The sequence below is a fragment of the Eptatretus burgeri genome, chromosome 1 (assembly GCF_056783735.1).
Source record: "Eptatretus burgeri isolate ZD-2024b chromosome 1, Ebu_testis_v1, whole genome shotgun sequence".
NCBI classification, from domain to species: domain Eukaryota; kingdom Metazoa; phylum Chordata; class Myxini; order Myxiniformes; family Myxinidae; genus Eptatretus; species Eptatretus burgeri.
In genome coordinates this window covers 134,975,030-134,996,439 of record NC_140961.1, presented here as the reverse complement: position 1 = coordinate 134,996,439, position 21,410 = coordinate 134,975,030, and the positions used below count along the sequence as shown (strand labels likewise).

General features: G+C 44.2%; 2 protein-coding genes across 3 annotated transcripts in view; one reads left to right on the top strand and one right to left on the bottom strand.

The window, feature by feature from the left end:
* LOC147035493 (uncharacterized) overlaps nucleotides 1-21,410 on the bottom strand; it is a 61,670-nt gene that overhangs the window by 31,874 nt on the left and 8,386 nt on the right. The gene's annotated exons all lie outside the window — the stretch shown is intronic.
* Nucleotides 133-20,997, top strand: LOC147035494 (LIM/homeobox protein Lhx4-like). The gene is made up of 5 exons (XM_085866862.1): nucleotides 133-184; nucleotides 8,510-8,681; nucleotides 10,091-10,290; nucleotides 14,477-14,637; nucleotides 19,763-20,997. Exons 1-5 carry the CDS (start codon nucleotides 133-135, stop codon nucleotides 19,898-19,900), a joined length of 723 nt encoding a protein of 240 aa, XP_085722988.1. The 3' UTR covers nucleotides 19,901-20,997.

The window sequence follows — 21,410 nt, the reverse complement described above, 5'->3', positions numbered from 1 at the left end:
CTTCTGGAGCTGTCTCAAATGCCCCTTGCTCTACCCTCCCTCTGCTAAAGCATGAGTGGAGTGAGGGTGGGGGAGGGGCACTCACCTGCCAAACAGAGGCTTCGGAGCAGAGATGGAGATGCCTTGAAGATGATGGCAGGTCAGAATCATGGGGCATCTGGCATAGTGAGAATTTCATTGACCGGTAAGAGAACTCTTTATTTTATTTTTTATTTTTCCCACACTACAAGTGCATCTCATGTATCCTTTTCCTTTATGTTTCTGCTTGTTTGGTAACCTATTGGTTAACTGGTTTACTCACCCTGTTTTTATCCCTTCAGTTTTCTTTACGGCTCTCTTCTTTCTTCTCTCTTCTCTCTCTCTCTCTCTACCTGATTATCATTCTTTGTGAAAATTCTCAATATATTTCCATTTTACTCTCTAAGAACCACATATGAAACAAAGAGAATCATAAAAAGGCAAACAACTGTAAGTTTAAAGATTTTAGTCCACCGAGACAATTTTATTGTTATTGTTGTCATTTGAGGCTTTAAAAAAATATTGTCAATGTACAAATGTTGTCAGAAATTTCGGAGGAATGAGTATTTAAATGCACTTTTGATTCATCCTCATTCCGTGTACAGCTAGCGGTTGTTGGTTTGCATCATTGCCTGGTAGTGTGGCTGGACCACTGATGCAGTGCCCCTCTAGGTTTGAGCAGGAATTTGGAATTTGTTCATAGTGCTGGCGATAACTCACCTATGCTTCATAAAAGACTCCGTGGGACCTTTAACATCCACCAACTAATACTGGCAGATTTTAACATCCATCCGAGGGACGGCAAATGCATCGATGCCTTGCCCTACATACGAAAACCAGGATGACAGTTTATAGCAACAACAACTTTATTATCTACTTTTGAACATCAATCCGATCTCCAACTACCATCAGACCTCTTCATTTGAAGTACTGACACCAACCAAGTCTCAGGTCAATTAGTGTGATATTTGGACAATATCAAATATATTTGAATTACATTGTTATGGATTTCAGAATCGGATCCAACAAATGCATACAAACATTCAGGTCTTCGGACAGTTATTTCCCTAAATGCATGTCCAGGATAGACCCATCCCCATGTCTGGTGGGATTCTAACTTTGATGCGTTGAGAAAGGTATAGAATAGATCCCTTTCTTATAGGATGGCATTTTTCTCTTTATGACAAACACATTCATGCACGTGAGATAGCCGTTAGCCCAACGGAGGCTCGTCTCCCCCCTTTCCATCGGGACACATTGGCTTGGAGGTGGACGATTTATTTACACTTTGGACTTACAGGATATATTATTAAGTACACCGCGGGCTTTTCCTGAGCAGTTATTCTGATGGTCAAATATGGCTGTGGATCACTTACCTACCCACCTATTTTCCATCGACGTTCGACACCAACCTCTTTCACCAACGTTGACACCCGCCGTTTTCTCCTGGGGGTGACGTACCCACACCTTAAGGCCCAGTCACACCTTGACGTTTTAGTCAGCGATGGCAACGTATTAAAATGTATGTAAAACGCTGGCTTACGTTGAACTTTTGATGTTTTTTTTAAAGATTCGGACGTATTCATAGCGACTTGGTCTTATGTGTAACGCATTGGTAACGGACACAGAACGTTTCATTGTGTTATAGATAACTTATACCAACGAATGCTGAACCTGTTGTCGGCCTACACAACCGATGCCCAACGATAGTCTAACTTAGGCATAGCGCGTTGCACGCATCGCCGACGATGTCGTGACGTAGCCTATTAAAAGGCTGACGCACAACGATTCGAATCATAACTGCCGTAGAAATGGAAGTGTCAACATCGCAGTCACACCTTGGCGATCTTGCCAGCGTATGCCGACCTAAGAAAAATGTGTCTAAAACGTTGGGGCACGTCAAATACGGTATGAGTAAGTTTGGTATACGTGAGTACAACGCTAAAGTACGCTATCATACGTCGTAGTAAGTAGAGTACGTCAAGAAATTTTAAACATGTTCAAAATTTTACGACGTACTTGGCGTATGACACACGTTCCGCATGCGATGGGGATAAGTTTTACACACGATATGCGGACGCTTACACACGTCCACAAAGGCTACTTATAAGCTACTCATAAGTTGAAACACGTCGCGGTAATGCCTTTTTTACGCGAAACTTATTTCTAACTTATGTTTGACGTGCTTTGAACCAATTCTTTACGTAGTCCCAACACACATCGACGTATGTAGACGTATTCCAATGACGCCTTCCGGTCGACAAAAAAATAAATTAACGTGTTTCTAGCTTACAACTGCCATATAAAGACGTGTTCCCAGCGGTTTTGGGAATTGGTATATAAAAATGCTGCTCATAAAAGGGGAACCCAACAGTGTTTTCGAGTCTTTTTTGAGTCGATGTCCATGTCAGCAGTAACAGTATCAGTATCAGTATCAGTATTAGTATTAGTAGTAGTAGTAGTAGTTTGTTCATGTTGGCAGTAGTAGGTGAGTGTGAGGGGGAGGGTGTGGGTTATGATGGATCGTCCTTGCGTCCGCGTGTCCATGGGTAGGAGACATCTTTTCACCATTGTTCGAAGTTCTTCGCGGCTAATTTTTTATGGGGCTTTTTCAACAATGAGCTATAGCTTGTTTTTACGATTTAGGTCTATTCATAACGGGTTGGACAAATGCACAATGAACTAATAATGTGCATAGAGCGCTTTGATTACTTATAGATACGATATACCAACGAATAATTATCGTGAAGCCGGCGTTCACAAACTATGCCCAACGATAGCCAAACTTATCCATATCGTGCGGCAGTTTATCTTTGCCGGTGACATGGGGTTTGCTATTCATCGGCTGCCACTCAACGATTTAAATGGCTGCATCTCCACTATTGAAAGTAGAAGCTTGCGCGCAACAATTGGATTTTTTTGCACTCAACGACTTTTAAACGGTACCACTCAGCTATTTTCATTGTTTACAATGAACGATTTAAATTGCTGTCACTCGCCTTTGTTTTTTGACGCTGGGGTTTTGAAATTTGAAGCGTTTCTTCTGAACGTGTTAAAACGCTCAAACTCGACTATTTTAAATAGACGCTGCCGATGGACAATTGGAATCATAGCCAAGCTAGACATCGAAGTGTGAACATCCTCGTCATGCCGAAGAAAAGTTTGAAGAATGCTGAAAATAAGTGTCCTGGCCGTGGCCGTGGACGCTGACGCAAGGACGATCCATTATACCGACGTCTTTCAGCCTATGAGTAACTTACAAGTAGCATGTGTTGACGTCTGTCAACGATCGCAGACCGTGCATACAACGTGTGGCCAGCGTAGCGGAACGTGTGAGTCATACGCCGGCATACGTCGTGAAATTTCAAGCATCAAAAAATTTGAGGACACCAAAAAGTACAACGTTTAAAGCCAGCGTACAACGACGTATGGCAGTGTTTTTCAGCGTGCTCTCAATGTTATCAAAACTTACCCATAACGTATTCAACGTGTGCCAGCGTTTTAGAAAAAAAATTCAAAAATCGGCATACGTTGGCTAAAACGTCAAGGTGTGACCGGGCCTTTAGCTCCTGACAGTGTTTTCGTCGATGTTCGCCACCCACCTCTTTCACCAACATTGGCGTCCACCTTTTTCCATCGACGTTTGACAGCTCTATGGATGGTTGTTATTGACGTTTTATGAGCGCTTCACATTTTGGCTCGGTAATTCTGGCAAATGGCTGCTTTCTACCATTTGTCCAGCACCACAAACATGCCATCATAAGCCAGGCCAATGCTGATTTTGGGATGCATCTTGCTCTGGTAAGGAAGGAATGGTCGCGAGATTCGCGGTTGCTGACGTGCAGCGATTCGCCAATAGGCAAGGTGGATTTATCTGAAGTCTGCTGGAGGCTCCGCTCAGACTGGCTGCCTATAAAAAGGATGGGGTGACAGTTTTGTGATAGTTTGTGACAGCTGGGTGACGGCTATTTTCAGCTCCAGTCAGTTCCAGTCAGACGGATGGTGAGCTGGCAACAGTTGAGTTTGTGACAGTTGGTGACGGCCTTGCAGCCTTGCAGCTCTGATCTCTGGTGACAGCCTTACAGTGCCTCACAGTTCCTCAGCATCTCACAGTTCCTCAGTGCCTCACAGTTCCTCAGCGTCTCACAGTTCCTCAGTGCCTCACAGCACCTCACAGTTCCTCACAGCATCTTACAGCTCCTGACAGCTGTCCGTTGGTTGTGACTCCTGGTTAGCTCCTGACGTTGTGTGACGATTGGACCTTTAATGCTGGTTCTGCTCGAGACCTGCTTTTGGCGTACATGATTCTTGGCATCCCTGGTTCCTGGGGGTGACGACGTGATGTCAATTGGTGTTTGAGCCTGTTTGCGGGTGGGTGCACGGCAAGGCAGGGTGCTGGCAATGGACCAAGGCACGTTCACACATCGAGACATTTTTTTTGACGCACGAAGACTTCTATTTAGTAAGCGAGAGTGGATTTCTCTCCCCCCTGCATGATCTGCTGGGTACCCTTGTCTTGTGTTCAATCATTAAGTAAGGCACAGTGATGAGCATCTGCTCTGTGTCTGTTTTTCTATCAATGCCTGTTTAATTATTTATTTGCTTGACATTATTTTGATTGATTTGAATTTACCTATTTACACCACAAGGAAATAAAAAGTTATTCTGTTTATTATTATTATTATTATTATTATTATTATTATTATTATTTTTCCTTATTAATAAATTCCTTGACGTTTCAACCTGTCTGTGCTTGTCCTTTCCTTCCATTGATCCAGTATTGTCCGAACCTTGATAGACTGGGAGGTAATTACCAAACTACCTGACCTATCATAGTCGGCACACACCCCTGATAAATGCTCGGCCGTCCTAATTAAGATATAATCAAGATAAGATTGGTGCTTTGCCGAGGGCACGCTCCCCGAGGGCACGTTCAGGAAGCTATGTGACCTCTAGTTAAATGGCAAAATTAGACCATGGACACTGGAACTCATGATTAATTGATTGGCGTTCTTGGTTGTAAAGCAACCCCCCATACCACAAAGTTAATTGTGAGCAGTGGCCCCAGGTCCAGCTCTTCTGAGGAGAAACTGGGATTGATGATCGGAAATCAAGCCATTGGAGATGAGGAAGGATTTAATGTCTGAAGCGATGATGGATTTCATAACCTTGCTGATGATTGGGAGAAGGCTGATTGGTCTGGAGTTGCAGGGATCTGTTTTTATGCAGGGCAGTGATGTTTGCTGATTTCCAAGCAGATGGCAGATGACGTTGAGCAAATGAGAGGGTGAATAGAACAGAGAGAGGGTGAGCAAGAGCAGAAGAGAAGGCTTTGAGGACACGTGGGCTGATGCCATCTGGACCGGTTGCAGAATCTGAGTCGAGGTTTGACAGCAAGCTCTCCACCTTGTTAGGAAAAAAGGACACAGAGTCCAGGGACAGTTGGGTGCGACTGAGTAAGGTGGGTCGAGAAAGTGATGGGTTTTGCACACAAGTTTTAGCTGCAAAAACCGAGTTTAGACATTCAGCTTTATCACGTGTGGAATCAGCAGTGCTGCCATTTGAGGTAAGGGAGGGGATGGAGGGGGAACATACACCAGAAACAGATTTGATTAGACGCCACCAGGATTTTGAGGAGGGAGAGAGGTTTGAGAGTTCAGACTTGAGATTAGAAAGATGTTGTTTTCTGGCTCTCCTGAGGGTAGATACACACTTGTTCTGAGCTTTATTGAAGGAACTGAGATTACCCTCAGTTGGGTTTGCTTTCCATGAGGCAAAGGCAAGTTGTTTCAGGACAACTGCCTCACCACAAGCTTCAGGAACCAAGGGCGGGAGGAAGGGTAGGACAACTGAAGACGAGAGGGGATAAATCTGTGCATGAGGGAGACAAGTTTCTTTGAAAGAATTCCCAGGATGTTGATGTTGGAGAAAGTCCAGTTGTTGTTGATGTTCCCAAAGAATGAGTTGATGTTGGAGAAAGTCGCGAGAGGAGACCAGTCTATAAGTTTGAGGGCTGCTTGGAGACCCTGCCAGTCGGCTTGAGTGAAATGTCAGACTCGACGGCGGTGAGGTGGTTCTCTGATAACAGTCAGAGAGATGTCCACTTTGACAAGGACGTGGTCAGAAGAACCGATTGGAGCGGGGGAAGAGCAGCAGATATTGTCAGGGAAGTTTGTCAAAATCAGATCCAGAAGAGATGGAGTACCATTGGTTGAGATCCGGGTCGGGAAGTTGACTGATTGAGTCAGTCCCAATGAGTCGTAGAAAGCTTTTGCTGAGGTGCCATGACAGGTGAGAGAGGTACCCACACTGAGCCAACTGGCATGATGACAATTGAATTCGCCACATAAGAGGAAGAGAGAGTTTGGATGAGAAGATAGAAGTTGGTCCATGTTTTCGGATAGTGAGGTGTAGATGGAGTCATCACTCTTCGGTGGACGGTACAGTACACATATAAACATGAGGTGGGAGTGGAGGGGAAGCCGGAGCCAGAGGTATTCCTGGGGGTGTGGGGGAGTGAGGGCAGTGCATGGAGAGTGAGGAATAGAGTCTTTGATGAAGAGAGCAACTCCTCCACTAGGACGAGGCTCTGCTCTATATTTCTAAATAGAGAATATATTTCTCTATATTTCTCTGTATTCACAATCCAGAGCTGGAAATGCACCCAGAAATAAAGAACGATCGCTTTGGCCCAACAAGATTAACGCAGATACAAGACAATAAATTCGAAAATCCTTGAAATAGAGATGAGAATGCACAAAACAATTATCCAAAACATTAAGAGAAACAATTATATTCCTATTCCTGCGTTTCTTTTGTATCACTGATGGTGAAATACACCGCTCAGAGACTCAGCCGAGAAAAGGGGGGTGGAAACACTCAGTTTGGCGAGGTCTGCTTGGACCCGCCCTGTTGGAATGGTCAGGGGAAGAGACTGAGCTGGAGAGAGAGAATTTCTGTTTTTTTGAAATTAAATTTATGCCTCAAAGCAGAATTTGGTGTTTTGTCAGCAGAAAAAAAATATTTGATAATGTCATCAGTCACATGATTGGGTAGCCATATTGTTGTTTTTTTAAACCTTCAAAAAGTTTTTTCTCTGAAGTAGCTGAACAGATAAAGGTGAAACTTTACAAGTATGACCACCTGTTCATGAGAAACAAAAGATTCACACATATGGCATGATAGGTTACATTAATTTTTTTGACTTTTTAAACTTTTGTTCTTTTTCTTGTTTTCGTCCTTCCTTGGTTTTGATGTGCTACAATTTAGCTCTCCATTTTATAGCAGCAGTTCAGGAATCCATTCACTCATGCCACGTTATTCTTCCATCGGATTTTAACTGTACTTCCTTGTTAACCCTCACCGAAGGAAAGGGTATTGCATTTGGGTCCGTTTGTTTGTCTGTCTGTCTGTTCATTTGTCCGCACAAAACGTTCATGTTTTTCTCCGCAACTGCTTGTCGGATCGAGACAAAATTTTCATCATCGAAGCGACGACTCATAAAGAATGTTTTATAAGTCACGCCGTGTTGGCAGCCATTGCTGGAAAAACCTAAAAACTTTGGACCTCTGTATCTCTGAAACTGCACCAAGGAAAAAAAATGAAACTTGGCACATGGCAAGTACTCCTCATGGGGAATAAGTGTGATTTATTATGATGTCACTATGTGCCTTCGTTATGACATCACAATTGCATAGGTAGAATGCTACATCTGATCAGTAGGAAAATTGTTGAGGGTCATTTGGTATAAAATGATACACATCAAAAAAATTGATGATGTCATCGGTCACGTGATTCAGCAGCTATATATATATATATATATATTTTTTTTTAAACCTTCAAAAATCTTCTTCTCTGAAGTAGCTGAACAGATCCAGGTGAAACTTTACATGTCTGACCATGAGGAACAAAAGGTTCACACATATGACATCATAGGTCACATAATTTGGCAGCCATATTGGATTTTCCATGAAAATTATAAAAAATCTTCTTCTCCAGAACTGCTGGATAGATTGAGGGGAAACTTCACACAAATGTTCCCCAAGCCCTGGGTGTACAATTTTGTTCAGGAATAATTGATAGGTCACATGGTTTGGCAGCGATATTGGATTGACGAAAAATATGAAATAAGGTTTTCTCTGGAACTGCTGAATCGATTAACGTGAAACTTCACAATTATGATCTCGTAGTGATGTGGAATATATATTTAAAATTTCAAATTGATCGTCCACATGGTCTGGCAACCAGAATAGTTAAATTTTTTTCAGTTATTTTATTCTACTTTTTTTCAATAAGGCTCACTTGGCTGTGCCTGGATGGGTTTGAGCCTTCTGCTGGACATTTTATTGTGGTTAAAATAACAGGATTGAATTTCAAAACGTAAGCATTTTTGCCAGGATGTCAAATGTGATGTGACAAATGCAATACATTTTGTGCTTACAAAAAAGCTTTTTCTGATAGGAGTCATTGCTATACTTGTGATGTTCCTTAGAACAGCCAGCATGTGCCGGATGTGGAAAAAGCATCGAGGAACGCATCTTCCTGAGTGTTGCTCAACGTCACTGGCATGCCGGTTGCCTTCATTGCTCAGAATGTATGTCACTGATCACCAGCAGATGCTTCAACCATGATGGAAGAATCTACTGCAAGGAAGATTTTTATAGGTATGTATTGGTTCACGAAAAAATAAGTGACCACTATATTCGTTATTAGTGTGTCTGTCTGTCTGTCACGAGGATAGCTCCGTGGGTTTTGATCCGATCCTGATAAAATTTTGGTGGGAGGTTTATATCATGATCTCGTTGTGTTTTCCTGAGAATGGGCGTGGTGCGCCCATTATGGGCGGAGCCCATAGTGGTTGTGGTAATGCCAAAAGGCAGAGAAAGGTGATGACGTGCAAAAAAAAAAAATCGATTTGTTAGATAGGTTGGCTTGAGGTGGAAGCGAGGCATCTGTGGGATGCCATTATGGGATAAACAAATCCATTGTGTGGTATAATCCGTGAAGGTGAGGAAAATATCCATGCAACCGCTCTCCAAAGTGTTTCTCATGCATTGTTGATAGTGGTGCCCAAGTGTAGAGTTACAGATAAAAGTAGGGGCGGGGGGGGGGGCAGGAGGATTTGTGATTAATTGCTTTGAGATCACAGATATCAATTTTTTTAACTTGTATTTTCTGTAAGTTTATATTTTTGTCATAGTTTGGGCTCGGAAAATGCCATATCGATAGTATTTGGCTCACAGACTCTTAACCTTTGAAGAAAATGGATGGGTTAATGTAGCAATTTCACAGTAAGATCAGGGGGTGGTGAAGGGACTTTAATGGTCATACTGCATGCCCTTTGTGAACAGGTAAGAGAGTTATCATTGGTATCCTGAATAAATTACAAACTCCTGCATCTTCAGTGAAGTATCCTGTGTCGGAGTAGGGACCCCTCCAGAATTGTTTCTACCCGAGGAACATTTCTGGGCAAGTGGTGACATGCCGGAGGAGCTCTGTAAATAGTATGGGCCTCGAACTCTTAATTAACTAGAGGGTTCATAGAACCCCTTACCCTGTGCAGTTTTGAGAAGGAAGGACATGGGTGGGGACTGTGAACAACAAATTTGATACTTACAAAAAGAGACAGACACACAGTCGTATTATTTATATGCTTTAGATTGTTAAATTATTCCATTAGCAATTAAAGGATAAGTAAAGCTGGTTTTCATATTGACTTGGGGTAAGGTGTTCTAAGAACTCTCGAGTTGCTACAGCTTCAAACATCAATCTTCTTGATGGTTTCCTGAAGTCTAAATAACCAGATCTTGATCCGGTGACCCAACTTGTCGATATATAAGAGCGAGTTTTTGTTTGTTCTTTAGATGTTTCCAAACCCCTGATCAGATTTCCCCAAAAAATTCCCTGTGCCAGATTATTTCCACATGCAGAACGTCAACGTCACACTAAAAACTTTCAAATCGCAATCAAATTGACGTTAAAATTAAAAAAAAAAAAAAAAAACAGCCACACGGCAGTTGTCCATGTCTTTCAAGCATCCTGTGTAATTCACTTCCACTTCTCCTCCTCATAGGCAATTTGGTCACAAGTGCACGGCATGCAGGCAATTTGTTTCAGCTGACGAGGAACTACAATATGCTCAACAATACGTCTACCACCTTCAGTGCTTCCGCTGTTCCAGCTGCCACCGTACTCTCGTTACCGGTGACCGCTTCTTCCTTCTACAACATGGACGACTACTCTGTCAGCCTGATTACCAAGCACAGCTAAATGGTGATTATCGGGGGGGGGGGGGGGTGGGTTCAATCACCACCTTTAATCTATAAGGACTGTGTAATTGTCATTTTGTTGGCTTAACGGTTAAGGTGGCTGGCTTAACATCTTAGGGTCCTGAGTTTGAGCCACTGTCGAGACATTGAAATAACACCAGGTGGGTTGACTCAGCCTGTCATCCTTCTGAGGTCAGAAAAATGAGTAGCAGGGAGTCCTCTATCTTCGTCCTGCATGCGTTCCTGGGAAATACTATTTGTATTGAAACAGTGTACATCGGAACGTATTTTTGTATAGGAATACATGTTATAAACGGGGGTAGCGTTCCTGGGAAATTTTGGTTCCCTCTTAGACAAGTTATACAAGAGATTTTTTAACAATGAATAAAATAAAATGAAGGTATAAAAAACATGTTCAGTAGTTGAGCACTCATTTGTGATAGTTAGAGAAATGGCTTGAGGAGGTGGAATGAGGTGAAGGTCGGGGAGGCATTAGTTTCCAAAGTAGCCCAGATTCATCAGCCTTAAGTACGTACCTGCTTATGTGTGTACCTGACTTCAGCAATTTTCTTTAATGTCTCCAGGAAGGTCTCTGCAGCCTGCTCGTCTGCGTTGGCTGCCTCGCCTGTTATCTTGATGTATGGAGGTTACTGTGCCGCTTAACCCATTCAAACCAGCCTGTGCTCTCGTTAAAGGTTTCACTTTGACTTGACTCTCCTCGTTCGTCCTTCAGGTCGTTAAATAAACTGCGCGATTTAACCTGGATCGCAAGCAAGGTTTTTGGCACATGACGTTGATTTTGGTCTTTGATCCAGACCGATAATAAACTTTCCATATTCTCCATCACCAAATTGAGTGCGTACATTCCTCGAAGCACCCAGTGGTGTATTGCACCTACCAGCAGCTCTCACCTTGTCCTTGTTTGTCCCGATTGTCCTCGGTCGTCACAGGTATCCCAATCACGGTGGCTATATATGCACTGTACGATCACCAGCATCGAACCGCCCCAACACATCTAATTTAGTCCGCAAGGTGACGACACTGCGGCTCCTCTTGCTCACAGAGACACTATCCTCGCTTGTCGATCGTTTGTCACTCGTATTAAGAGGAAAATAAATACACGACTGAAATTGAATAAAATGAAGCTGGTCATGCACATTCAGCAAAGATGGTGGCATAACAATACTGTGCTGGGCAGAGAGAGACAGGGCTTCTGTTCTGTCTTTTTAATTTACATTTTTCATTTTTAGACCGAAACATACCTACTTACATGTGGGTGTACGAGGTGGGAGGTTGGGGGGGGACAAATGACCCCCCCCCTAAGCCAGCATCAATATAATACTAAAACTCTCATCTTGTATGTATGTATGTATGTATGTATGTATGTACCCGAAATACAGCCAAAACGGTACAGGATAGCACAAAAACTTTTGGCCCACCTTACTCACCATTCTCCTGCGGTGTGCAGTATCAAGTTTCGTTAAAATCGGGCAACAAATATTATTTTAAAAATCAATTCCCGATTCAGTCAAGCACTCTTCGGGAGTATTTGATCAATGCAAACAACCTCCGCGGTATAGTTCGCTGGAGCTGTTTTTTTTTTAATGAAATTTTATGTTTTATGAAATGATATTTTTTCATCAACCCCTGTCACAACGGGAACCCAACGGGTTCACGGGTCGTCTCGTCACTTTTATAATTCGGCCACAAAAATATCACGATGACAAAATATCTTGAGATGATAAAAATATTGTGAGATGACAGAATAATGACATCCTGTGATATAAAAACTCAGTGAATTCTTCCTTCTACAACATGAGCGCCCTCAAGCACTGACTCCCAAGGCTTCACCCGCCCTCAAGCACTTTTTCAATGACCTATTTCCATCCTTGAATGCATGTTACGCAATCACACATACACAGAAACACAAATGTCTGATGGAAGGGCAACTGCCAATCCGTTATGGTGGTGAAAAGAAGCCATACAGGGCCCTGGGACCTCTGAAGATCCGATTGGAGGGATTCTTAGCAACTTGCTGATCGGCTGTTCGTGTTGCCGGATTATGTCTGTGGAAGGTCGTATTACTTCTGTAGAGACCGTCCGCGACTCCAGGACTTTGTGAGCAGGTATGTTCTCATTTCTTCACCGGCTTTCAGGAGAAGCTTCGCCGTGTCTCGGGACTTCTTAGCGGCGATTCATTGAAGGGATTTCAGATGTTTGTTTGTCGGCTGTTTGTGTCTCCTTAGAGCTAGTCTTAAACATTTTGAAATTGTCCTTGGTTCGATTCTTTAGTTTGCTCAAAAGTGTTAAAAATCACGATAGAGGGAATCATCTCGTGCAGTGGCTGGCTTATTATGGCTGGCCTTGCATTGGGGGAAGGGGTTTCCCAAAAATGTGTGTGCAGCTCCTTGCATAAAACCCTTTTTGAAATGACATTTGTGACGTCATTTTTAAAGAGTCGTATTGGGTTGTGCTGCGACTGGGTGGAATGGGGGATGGTGGGGTGGCTGCTGTGTGACCTGATACTTTGCCGGAGATTTGCACTCTAATCGAGTGGAGTAGCCGTTCTAGTTTACACCATGTTTTGTTGCCTGTTGATGTATTACATGTATATTAATTTTACTTTGTTCCATATTGTTCATCACCATATGTGTTGAGGTTACAATTTTGAAAAAAAATGTTCCCCGTGAAATTGTGAAAGCGACCCTATCGCTATTGCGTGAAATGTGATCATTGAAAGAGAGAAATGGACTCGGACTACCAAGAAAATCATACCAAAAAGGCGCACAATGGCTTAAAGTGTACATTCGGGCAAATCTGTAGCCACCACCCCCCCCCCGAAAAGCTTGTACACCCACACCTACTTACATCATTCACCAACAATCATCATCACACCATTTTAAAGCCTTTGTCCCTGAGCAGGGGTCAGCTTTTTTTGCAGGCTCCAATCATGGTACCCTTTTCTTGTGGCAATGTTTTTTACGCCGGATGCCCTTCCTGACGCCAACCCTTAGTCACCTTCGACACGCACAGGGATAATTACCAGTGTACAGGTGCTCATTTCGCTGACCTTCATAAGGATGACAGGCTGAGTCAACCCCCTGATGTTAATTCAACGGGTTTGCTGGCTCGAACTCAGGATCCCAAGCCACCATCCTAACCACTAAGCCAACACCAGGCTCATTTAATTCACCAACAATGACATACCGAAAAACGGATAACGGGACTACTTATATAGAGGACTCCCTGTGCCAGCTTACTGGGGTAATAAGCCATTCGAGTATCCTGCATCAAAGTGGCGGCCCATCTCGGACTGTGCTCCTGAGCCAAATGAAACTACCTCGGCAGCCTTCTGCACCTCATGGCATGAAAGGAACGGTCAATTGTCGTTGTAGTAATGAATGGTGGCTCATTTCTGGATTAATTTCTGTTGTGGAGTGTTCTTTTTTATATTTTGTTTTTACAAGGATCTAAAGGTTTAAGGAAGAGCTTATATGTATATATCATGTGCAGGACAAAGACCTTAGGAGCTGGTAGTATAGTTTTACATGACTTACAAAGCCATTAGTAGACAATGAACATATTATGGCAATGTAGTATATGGGGTTTGAACATGCTATGATGGGGCTGGCAGGATGGCCTCGAGGTATGCACACTCACCTCAAAAAGCTGTCTATCCTGGGTTCGAATCTCGACCCAGCTATAAACTGTCATTCCAATGTTTCACATGCAGGTTGATTCATCATTGAGTGTGCTGTCCCTCGAATAGACGTTAAACGGGGCATCCCATCTGCTGGCATAAGTTGGTTGACGATTAAATATCCCATGGTGTCCATTGTGAAGAGTAAGCGAGCCATCATGAACAAATTCCAAATCTAAAATCTACAGAGGGCACTGCATCAGCAGTACAGCTTTGCCCTCAGCCAATGATGCTACCCTGCAGCCTTGTGTTGCATACAAAATAAGAGGAAGACCTGCTATGACAGTATACTGAGCTCAGTGCTCATATGGGAACACAAACATTCCAACCTCGACTGGATTGGATGAAAATGTAAACACCAAGGATAAGAATTTTCAGAAACTACTAGAAGTATTTACTTTGTGAAACCTAAACAACCGTCACTGAGATCCTTGTTTTGTTTTTTTTTGTTCCATGCCCAAGCACTGTGACCTGTGCTGGATGTTTGCAGGACTACAGAACGAGGCCTCTTCAATGAAACGACCTCGTACAACTATTTCGGCAAGACAGCTTGAGATATTGAAAGACGCATACAGAGTATCAGTCAAGCCGACACGCCATGTTCGGGAGCGACTGGCATTCGAGACGGGGCTGGAAATGCGTGTGGTTCAGGTTTGTTGAGCTGATTTTGTTGAGGTGCAGCCTTTGGAGAGAAGGCATTTGGCCAATTACTAGTTCATGACTTATCTGGATAATATGATCTTGTGGAAACATGCCAACAAGTAGTTGCATGGTAGTGATCTTGCCTTTGCTGGAGGTAAGAGTACTGGTTGAACTATTAGTGCCGGAAAGTACCAGCAGTGACTACTTTCGGTCCATTAATGGTGCATACATGCTCACAAGGTTCTTGAAGTGCAACTTAGAAGATGAATAGGTGCTGTCTGATTGTGACAGAAACGTTTTAATATGCACAAAGAAACAATATTTTCATAAAATATGAAGAATATTCTTTGGCCGGGCGTAGTGACGTGCGCATGTAATCCGGTTACTTGGAGGCTTGGGTTGGAGGATCGCTTGAGGACGGGAGCTCTGCACTGGGCTGCGCTATGAGAGGGTGTAGGGCAGCCCGGAATCATGGCGAAACCCAATCCTTATCCCCGTGTCGTAAGAGGCGACCAGGGTTGCGTCAGGAAGGGCATCCGGCGTAAAACCTGTGCCAAATCAGTATGCGGATCATAACGGATGATCCGCTGTGGCGACCCCTAACGGGAGCAGCCGAAAGACGAACAACAACATGAAAAATATTCTTTGATGTGTTTGCCATAACAACATGCTCAATATGACCACCATTTTACCTTTCTGCTTGATTTTTCCCCCAAACTGATTAATTGCAGCTCAAAGAGCTTCATTCCTTTATGGCATGCAGATTGCGTATTGATGCTTGATGAGGCCTCTAGAGATTAAGAGTCTTCTCTTCAAATTATCTGTGAAGTTGAAGAATTGAGTTTCTCCGTGGTGCTTGTTTGTCCGAATTAAAGCTTTGAAGCATCACTGCACAAGAGTGGAACTCTTCATCTCAGGACATAGTAACAAGGTCGGATGTGTTGCGTCTCGCCAAATAAACAACACGAATCAAGGGAGTAACACAACTCGTGTATTGTAGCCAACATGAAGGAAACTCAATACCGGCAAGACAGGTCACATGGTCCGCGGTCAGCTGGTGCATCATGTGACTACGCAAACACAACATATTTTCCCCTCTTCCCTAAGGGTTAAACATTCGTCTCTGTAATAAGGGGCTCAGTGACAATTAAGCTGAGTAAACAATAAACCAAAATATTGTTACGGCTGTGGGGGTAGATGGAGGAATTTCATGGGGAATTTAGGATTGAATCGAGTTGTTTGGTCCATGGATTTATAGGAGACATCTCAAGGAAATTACGTAGGGAAACTGTGAGCTTAAGTGTTACGTGTCAAAACACCGGGGTGGGGGGGGGGGGTGGTGCAGTAGTGAGGGAGTAAGAATAAGTTCCCCCAGTACGTAATTTCCCCATTGTGACTTTTCCCTCTGCCTTTACAACCAAAACCATGATAAGGAACAAGCAAACGTGCAGAGCAGGCAGAAGCCCCACCTCCAAGGGCGACGGCGGGCAGCCACCCCCCCCCCCGAGGCTGATGATTGGTGGGCGTGACGTCAGAAGCTTGCCCGACATGCCGAGCAGGCAGACGCCCCACCTTCCCGGATTTTGTGCGAGCAAGCCACACCCAAGCGGAGGAAACGGTGGTTAGGCGTGACGTCGAAGAAGGAGGGTTGGTTGCACAGTAATCACGAGAGATTGGGAACGTACGCACAATATGAGGTGAGAGTTGAGTTGAGGGAAGGAACACGCTTGGTCAAGAAAGAACGTAGCTCGGAGATGGCCTCTAACAACAGAGCTTTATGATTGGCTTTCCTTCAACGCACAAAGAGGATGGCACGATTCTTGCATTCGTGTTGAGGCGATTTGGCTCACGTGGTGAAGCAAGACGCTGGCCTTTGGCTCTTGGTTGGGTCGTGAGGAATGGACCCCGAGCTTTGTGAAAGTCAAAGAGCAGGTCGGTGAGGACGATCGACGCACGAAACACCTGCATGGGTCTCTGAGCCTTGGTGTTGAGTGCCACTCGCGGATTGCCTGACCTACGTTTGCCCCGCTGAGAGGGAGCAGCTTGGCACTATTTTGCGCGCATCTGCACGCGCAAATAGAAGCGCCTCAATTCCAAGTTCTACAAAGACCAGCTCTGTGGGCCAAGCTAAGTGAGAGAATAAAAGGAGGGATTTTCTTTTCTTTCATTTTCCCCTTTGTCTGTATTTAAGTCCGTGTGCAGAGGCGCTCGACTTAGACTTTTATTTACTTCACGTTGTTATCATTACCTTTTGATTATTGTCCTTTGTAGATATTTGTCTATTTTCATTAAATGTGTTCATTTTAAGTAACTGTATCAATATATATATATATATATATATATATATATATATATATATATATATATATATATATATATATATATATATATATATATATATATATATATATATATATAGTTACGAATCTGCACCCGCCGGCGTGCGGACAGCCGCTTCTTAGCCGAATCGCGGCCGTACGCCCACCGGACGGACAATTCAGCCGCGACTTTCCGGAACAACGCCGAAAAACAGTCACGGATGTGCTCCAAGCGCACACCACGGCCTAGTCAATATTCTACCCGCGCGCGACAGGGTCAATCGCCGAATTGTCGATATACCTAATTATTCGCGCGGGCAGCCTACCGAGAGACCGGACCTCAGCGAGGTCTGCTTGGACACGAACCGCTTAAGCGGTTCGTTCCGTTCTGGGATAACCGAGCGGGGTATTATCGCGAGACCTCGCTGGACCCGATTTTTATCGGCTATCAAAAAGCCCGCTATTATTCCGAAGGCAAGTTAGCAGTTCAATTTGGGAAAGAGGACACAATGAACGGGTGACATATAAACAAGCACATTTATTATTTACACGTATGCAATCATGCAATCATGCAATGAATGGTTGAAACACGCATACAGTTGATTTGTGATGAATGCGGGATGGGGGAAGACACGAGGAAGGCAAAGCGCTACGACCGTCTATTATTTATTATTCACCAGCACTTAACAACAGTTCTACTTAACGGGACACGGCGCCACAACTTCCACACAAATAAACAAGGAAAGACCCCCTCAAAGACAAGGGGGTCAGACTGGACCCATAGGCCCTTATTACGTGGAGCTTGGCGGACCGAAGGAGTTCCACGAGACCGTTGCAGGTTACCTCCACCCTCGTGGTGCCTCGATGGGGCGACCCGCGATGTCCCGTTCCCACGGCAGCTAGCGTAGCCGCGGTTGAGCCCAGGCCTTGCCAAGCGGTCGGATGATTCGGGCCTCAGCCGGCGACGCGTTGAGAGGAACGAACTGGTCTTGACGCTCTTACAAAGTTGATGCTCTTTGTAAGAACCCGTCCGTTCCTCAGCGATGCTCGGACTGTCCCGAAGCCCGATCACCTCAGACCATTTGGCGCTGGCTGGCGAGCTCTCTCCGGCTCTCTCCACACGAACGCGCAGGTCTACGCGGCACAGCAGGTTTGGCCACGCTCTCAGCTCGTGTGTCCTCCGCTCTCCTGGACTTCTCCCCCGACTGTGTTTTCCAGACTCAAGACCTCACCGATTCAACACGAACTGGCGCTCCGCTTGGCCTTTTATAGGGCCCGAGAGACGAGATCTGACCTCTGCTCTCCGACCTTCGACCCCTACAGGCCCCGCCCTTTTTCTCTTTTGATCCAAATTCCGAGGCGAAGCTTCCACAGAGCGGACGTGCGCGAGATCACCAAACTTGCGCAGAGAGCGGACGTGGGTGAAATCACCATCTCTGGCGCCAACAAAGAACCCCCCGCGTCTGTTTGCAGCGATGCTGTTCGCTGGGAACTCGCCGTGGCTGGCGCAAAGATGGCGGCGTTTGCGGAGTTGAAGGTGAGGCGATGTTATTCGGGTTGGTCTATTGGGGGAGATGCGGTTTAGGAGATGGTGGGGAGATGTCGTTGTTATGAAGGTGGTGCGGAGAGGGTGGTTGGTGGTTGACGTGGTGGTTAGTGGGTGGTGTGGAGAAGGTGGTTGGTGGTTGGCGTTGTGGTTGGTCCAAAATAACGATAGTCAAGAAAAACGGCTACCTCAAAGATCACAGCCCGGGTGACACGAATAATCCCCATTAAACAACGGTGGGGAAATTTAACTGAACACAGACTTATCGGCATAACTTAACTCAGGACCTTTATGGTGCTCTGCGAATTTCCACAGCCGTAACAATATATATATATATATATATATATATATATATATATATATATATATATATATATATATATATATATATATATATATATATATATATATATATAGTTTTTGGCCCGATCTCTCAATGGTGAAGAATCACTTTAAAAATTCGACAACTCTCATATCGAGATCCAAATTTGGATCTTCAACAAAATCGAATAAATTTGTCGTGGTCACACAGCCAACCCGAACACCAAGTTTCATCTGAATCCGTCCACAACCTCTTGAGATATCATGTTCACTAACAGACAGACAGTTCACAAACACCACCTTGGGTGGTGGAGGTAATAAGCCATCTCACTGACTTTACAAGAACAAGAGTAGATTCAACCACTTATGACGTCACAATGAAAACTGATGAGAGGGTAAGGCTGTGTGTGGTTCCTCCATACGTGCGGAAGAGTTAGTTTTGACCATGCCCATTGGAAGCGGAAGTTCCGTCGGCTGTGTGGGCGTGACGTTTGAGACTGGTGAAGACGTGCGGCCATGTTTTTGTGAGGAGCTTGCACCTTTTGACCCGGGGATTGTGTTTTTTTTTTCCTTTGTTTTCAGGCCGCCACCACTTTTGCCTTTTGCTGTTGTTTTTGCTATTCTTGTATATTTTTCAACTATTTGGCTTTGTAAAGTTACCACGGTGTGATGGTGACTGTTTTGCGAGGTGTTGATTAAAATTCCGAAGTCTCAATTTTGTGACTCGACAGCAAAATTATTCCAGCGAGTAACCTCGAGTAAATTTGTGTGCCCGGGTGTACCGGGCAACATGTACGTAAGATCGTGCCACTCGCCTTTTAATTGAACTGTCAACATTACGAACTACTGATGCTCAAACAAACTTTTGCCAACAAAAAAAGGTAAATCACTGCATAATACGCGTTTAACTTCTGTATATCACATTTGACTGTACATTTCATCTCGACAGGTGTGGTTCCAGAATCGAAGGGCCAAAGAACAGAGACTGAGAAGAGATATTGCGCGTTCAGCTTGCATCCAGATTCCACAATCTGCGCCAGGAAAAAGTGGTGCCGGGCTGCAACACCACGAATCCAAGAACTTCTGACATAAGCAAAGGCAACAAATATGGCCTTTTCCCACCAATATTTGGTGCTGAATGAATGTGTTGTGAGAAAAGAGGAATCACACCTGAAAATATAAGAGCATGGATAATCCCCTGAAGTTGGTACCCACTGGGATGAGGAAATTTCTCCTGAGGAGGTGCCCCGCTGAGTGCGGTGAGAAAGGTTGCACCATTGTTGTGGCGTCGCTGGTACCCAAAGTGCTCCGGGAAGTGACGACACTTCCCACAAGCTCAGTGGTTGCGTTTGTATCATCTAACAGTCTTGTGCTGTGTCTCGTGTATTCGTTTTGTATGTCCATGACTGTTTTGCAGCTCTACTGTGAGCTTTATGTCCTGTTAAAAAGAAAAAAAAAAAAGAAAGTCTTCACTGATACCAGAGATGTGTTCCATTACCAAACAGCTTGTATAGTGCTTGCTAAGTGGCTTAAGCACTCCAGCGAAACTGTTGATAAGGAACGGCTGGCTTGGCAAGCACGAGCAAGCTCATTGGTCATGGAACACACCCCTGATGTCCAAATTGACTTCCGCTATGAAGATACTTCCTGAAAAACATGAACCTTGATTATACAGGACAACAGTCTATTAACTTAGTAGTCCAACAGACTGTACACAAATACAATCAGATCCTCTTCTTCTTCTTCTTCTTCTTCTTATTCTTGCCTATGGCAGCTTAGGTGCCGGGTAGCTATCATTTTGTTGGGGCACGACGATGCTACTGATGCTGTGCCCCCATAACAGAACAATGGTATTAATTTTGCCAACCTCAAAAGGATGACAGGCTGAGTCAACCCCACCTGGTGTTAATTCAGCAGCCAAGAGGACTCAAACTCAGGACCATAAGATCCCAAGCCAGCCACCCGAACCATTAAGCCAACGACCAGGCTTATGCAATCAGATTTGATATCACAACAAAAGCTGCTCACACTCTGTAAGCAATGTCATTGTGCTGTGCCAGCACCTGAACCCAGAATGCCTCTTCTTGCATGCTCCTTGCATCCTTGGGCATTCATCCGTCCTTCACGCCTGATACCCAACCATGAGATGTAAATTGAAGTGTTCATCGTCATAAAGAAATGACATCAAACAGTCTATTGTCAGTTTTTTTTTTCACTTTACCCATCAATTGTACTGTATCTATATTATAAAGCAGGAGCGTCTGTCTGTGTCTGCCTGTCTGTCTGTCTGTCTGTCTGTCCCTGAACTGTTCGACTGAAGGTGCAACAGGAATGTGGAATTTCTTGGTTCATGGATTGGCATTCACCGTTTCCGCATTGTCTGGTTGCATCGGGGCACCCTCCCGTGCGTAGCATGGGTACCTTCCAAGTAAGATCTACTGACAGACATGACTGGTTCCAGATTATAACTCTGTTTCATGTATTCAGGTTTATCAAAGCTCAACTTGTGGATTGTACTGCTTGGTTTGCATGGAACATTTCCCTGGTAGACATTGAGAGACAGACAAAAGTAAGACAGGAAGTGTGTCAGTGCAGTG

Excerpts from the sequence above, each read along its gene's own strand:
- LOC147035494 (XM_085866862.1), top strand. The coding sequence starts at position 133 with ATGGCAGGTCAGAATCATGGGGCATCTGGCATAGTGAGAATTTCATTG. Across the intron at positions 185-8,509 it reads AGTGAGAATTTCATTGACCG|AACAGCCAGCATGTGCCGGA; the intron begins GTAAGAGAACTC and ends GATGTTCCTTAG. Across the intron at positions 10,291-14,476 it reads TTACCAAGCACAGCTAAATG|GACTACAGAACGAGGCCTCT; the intron begins GTGATTATCGGG and ends GGATGTTTGCAG.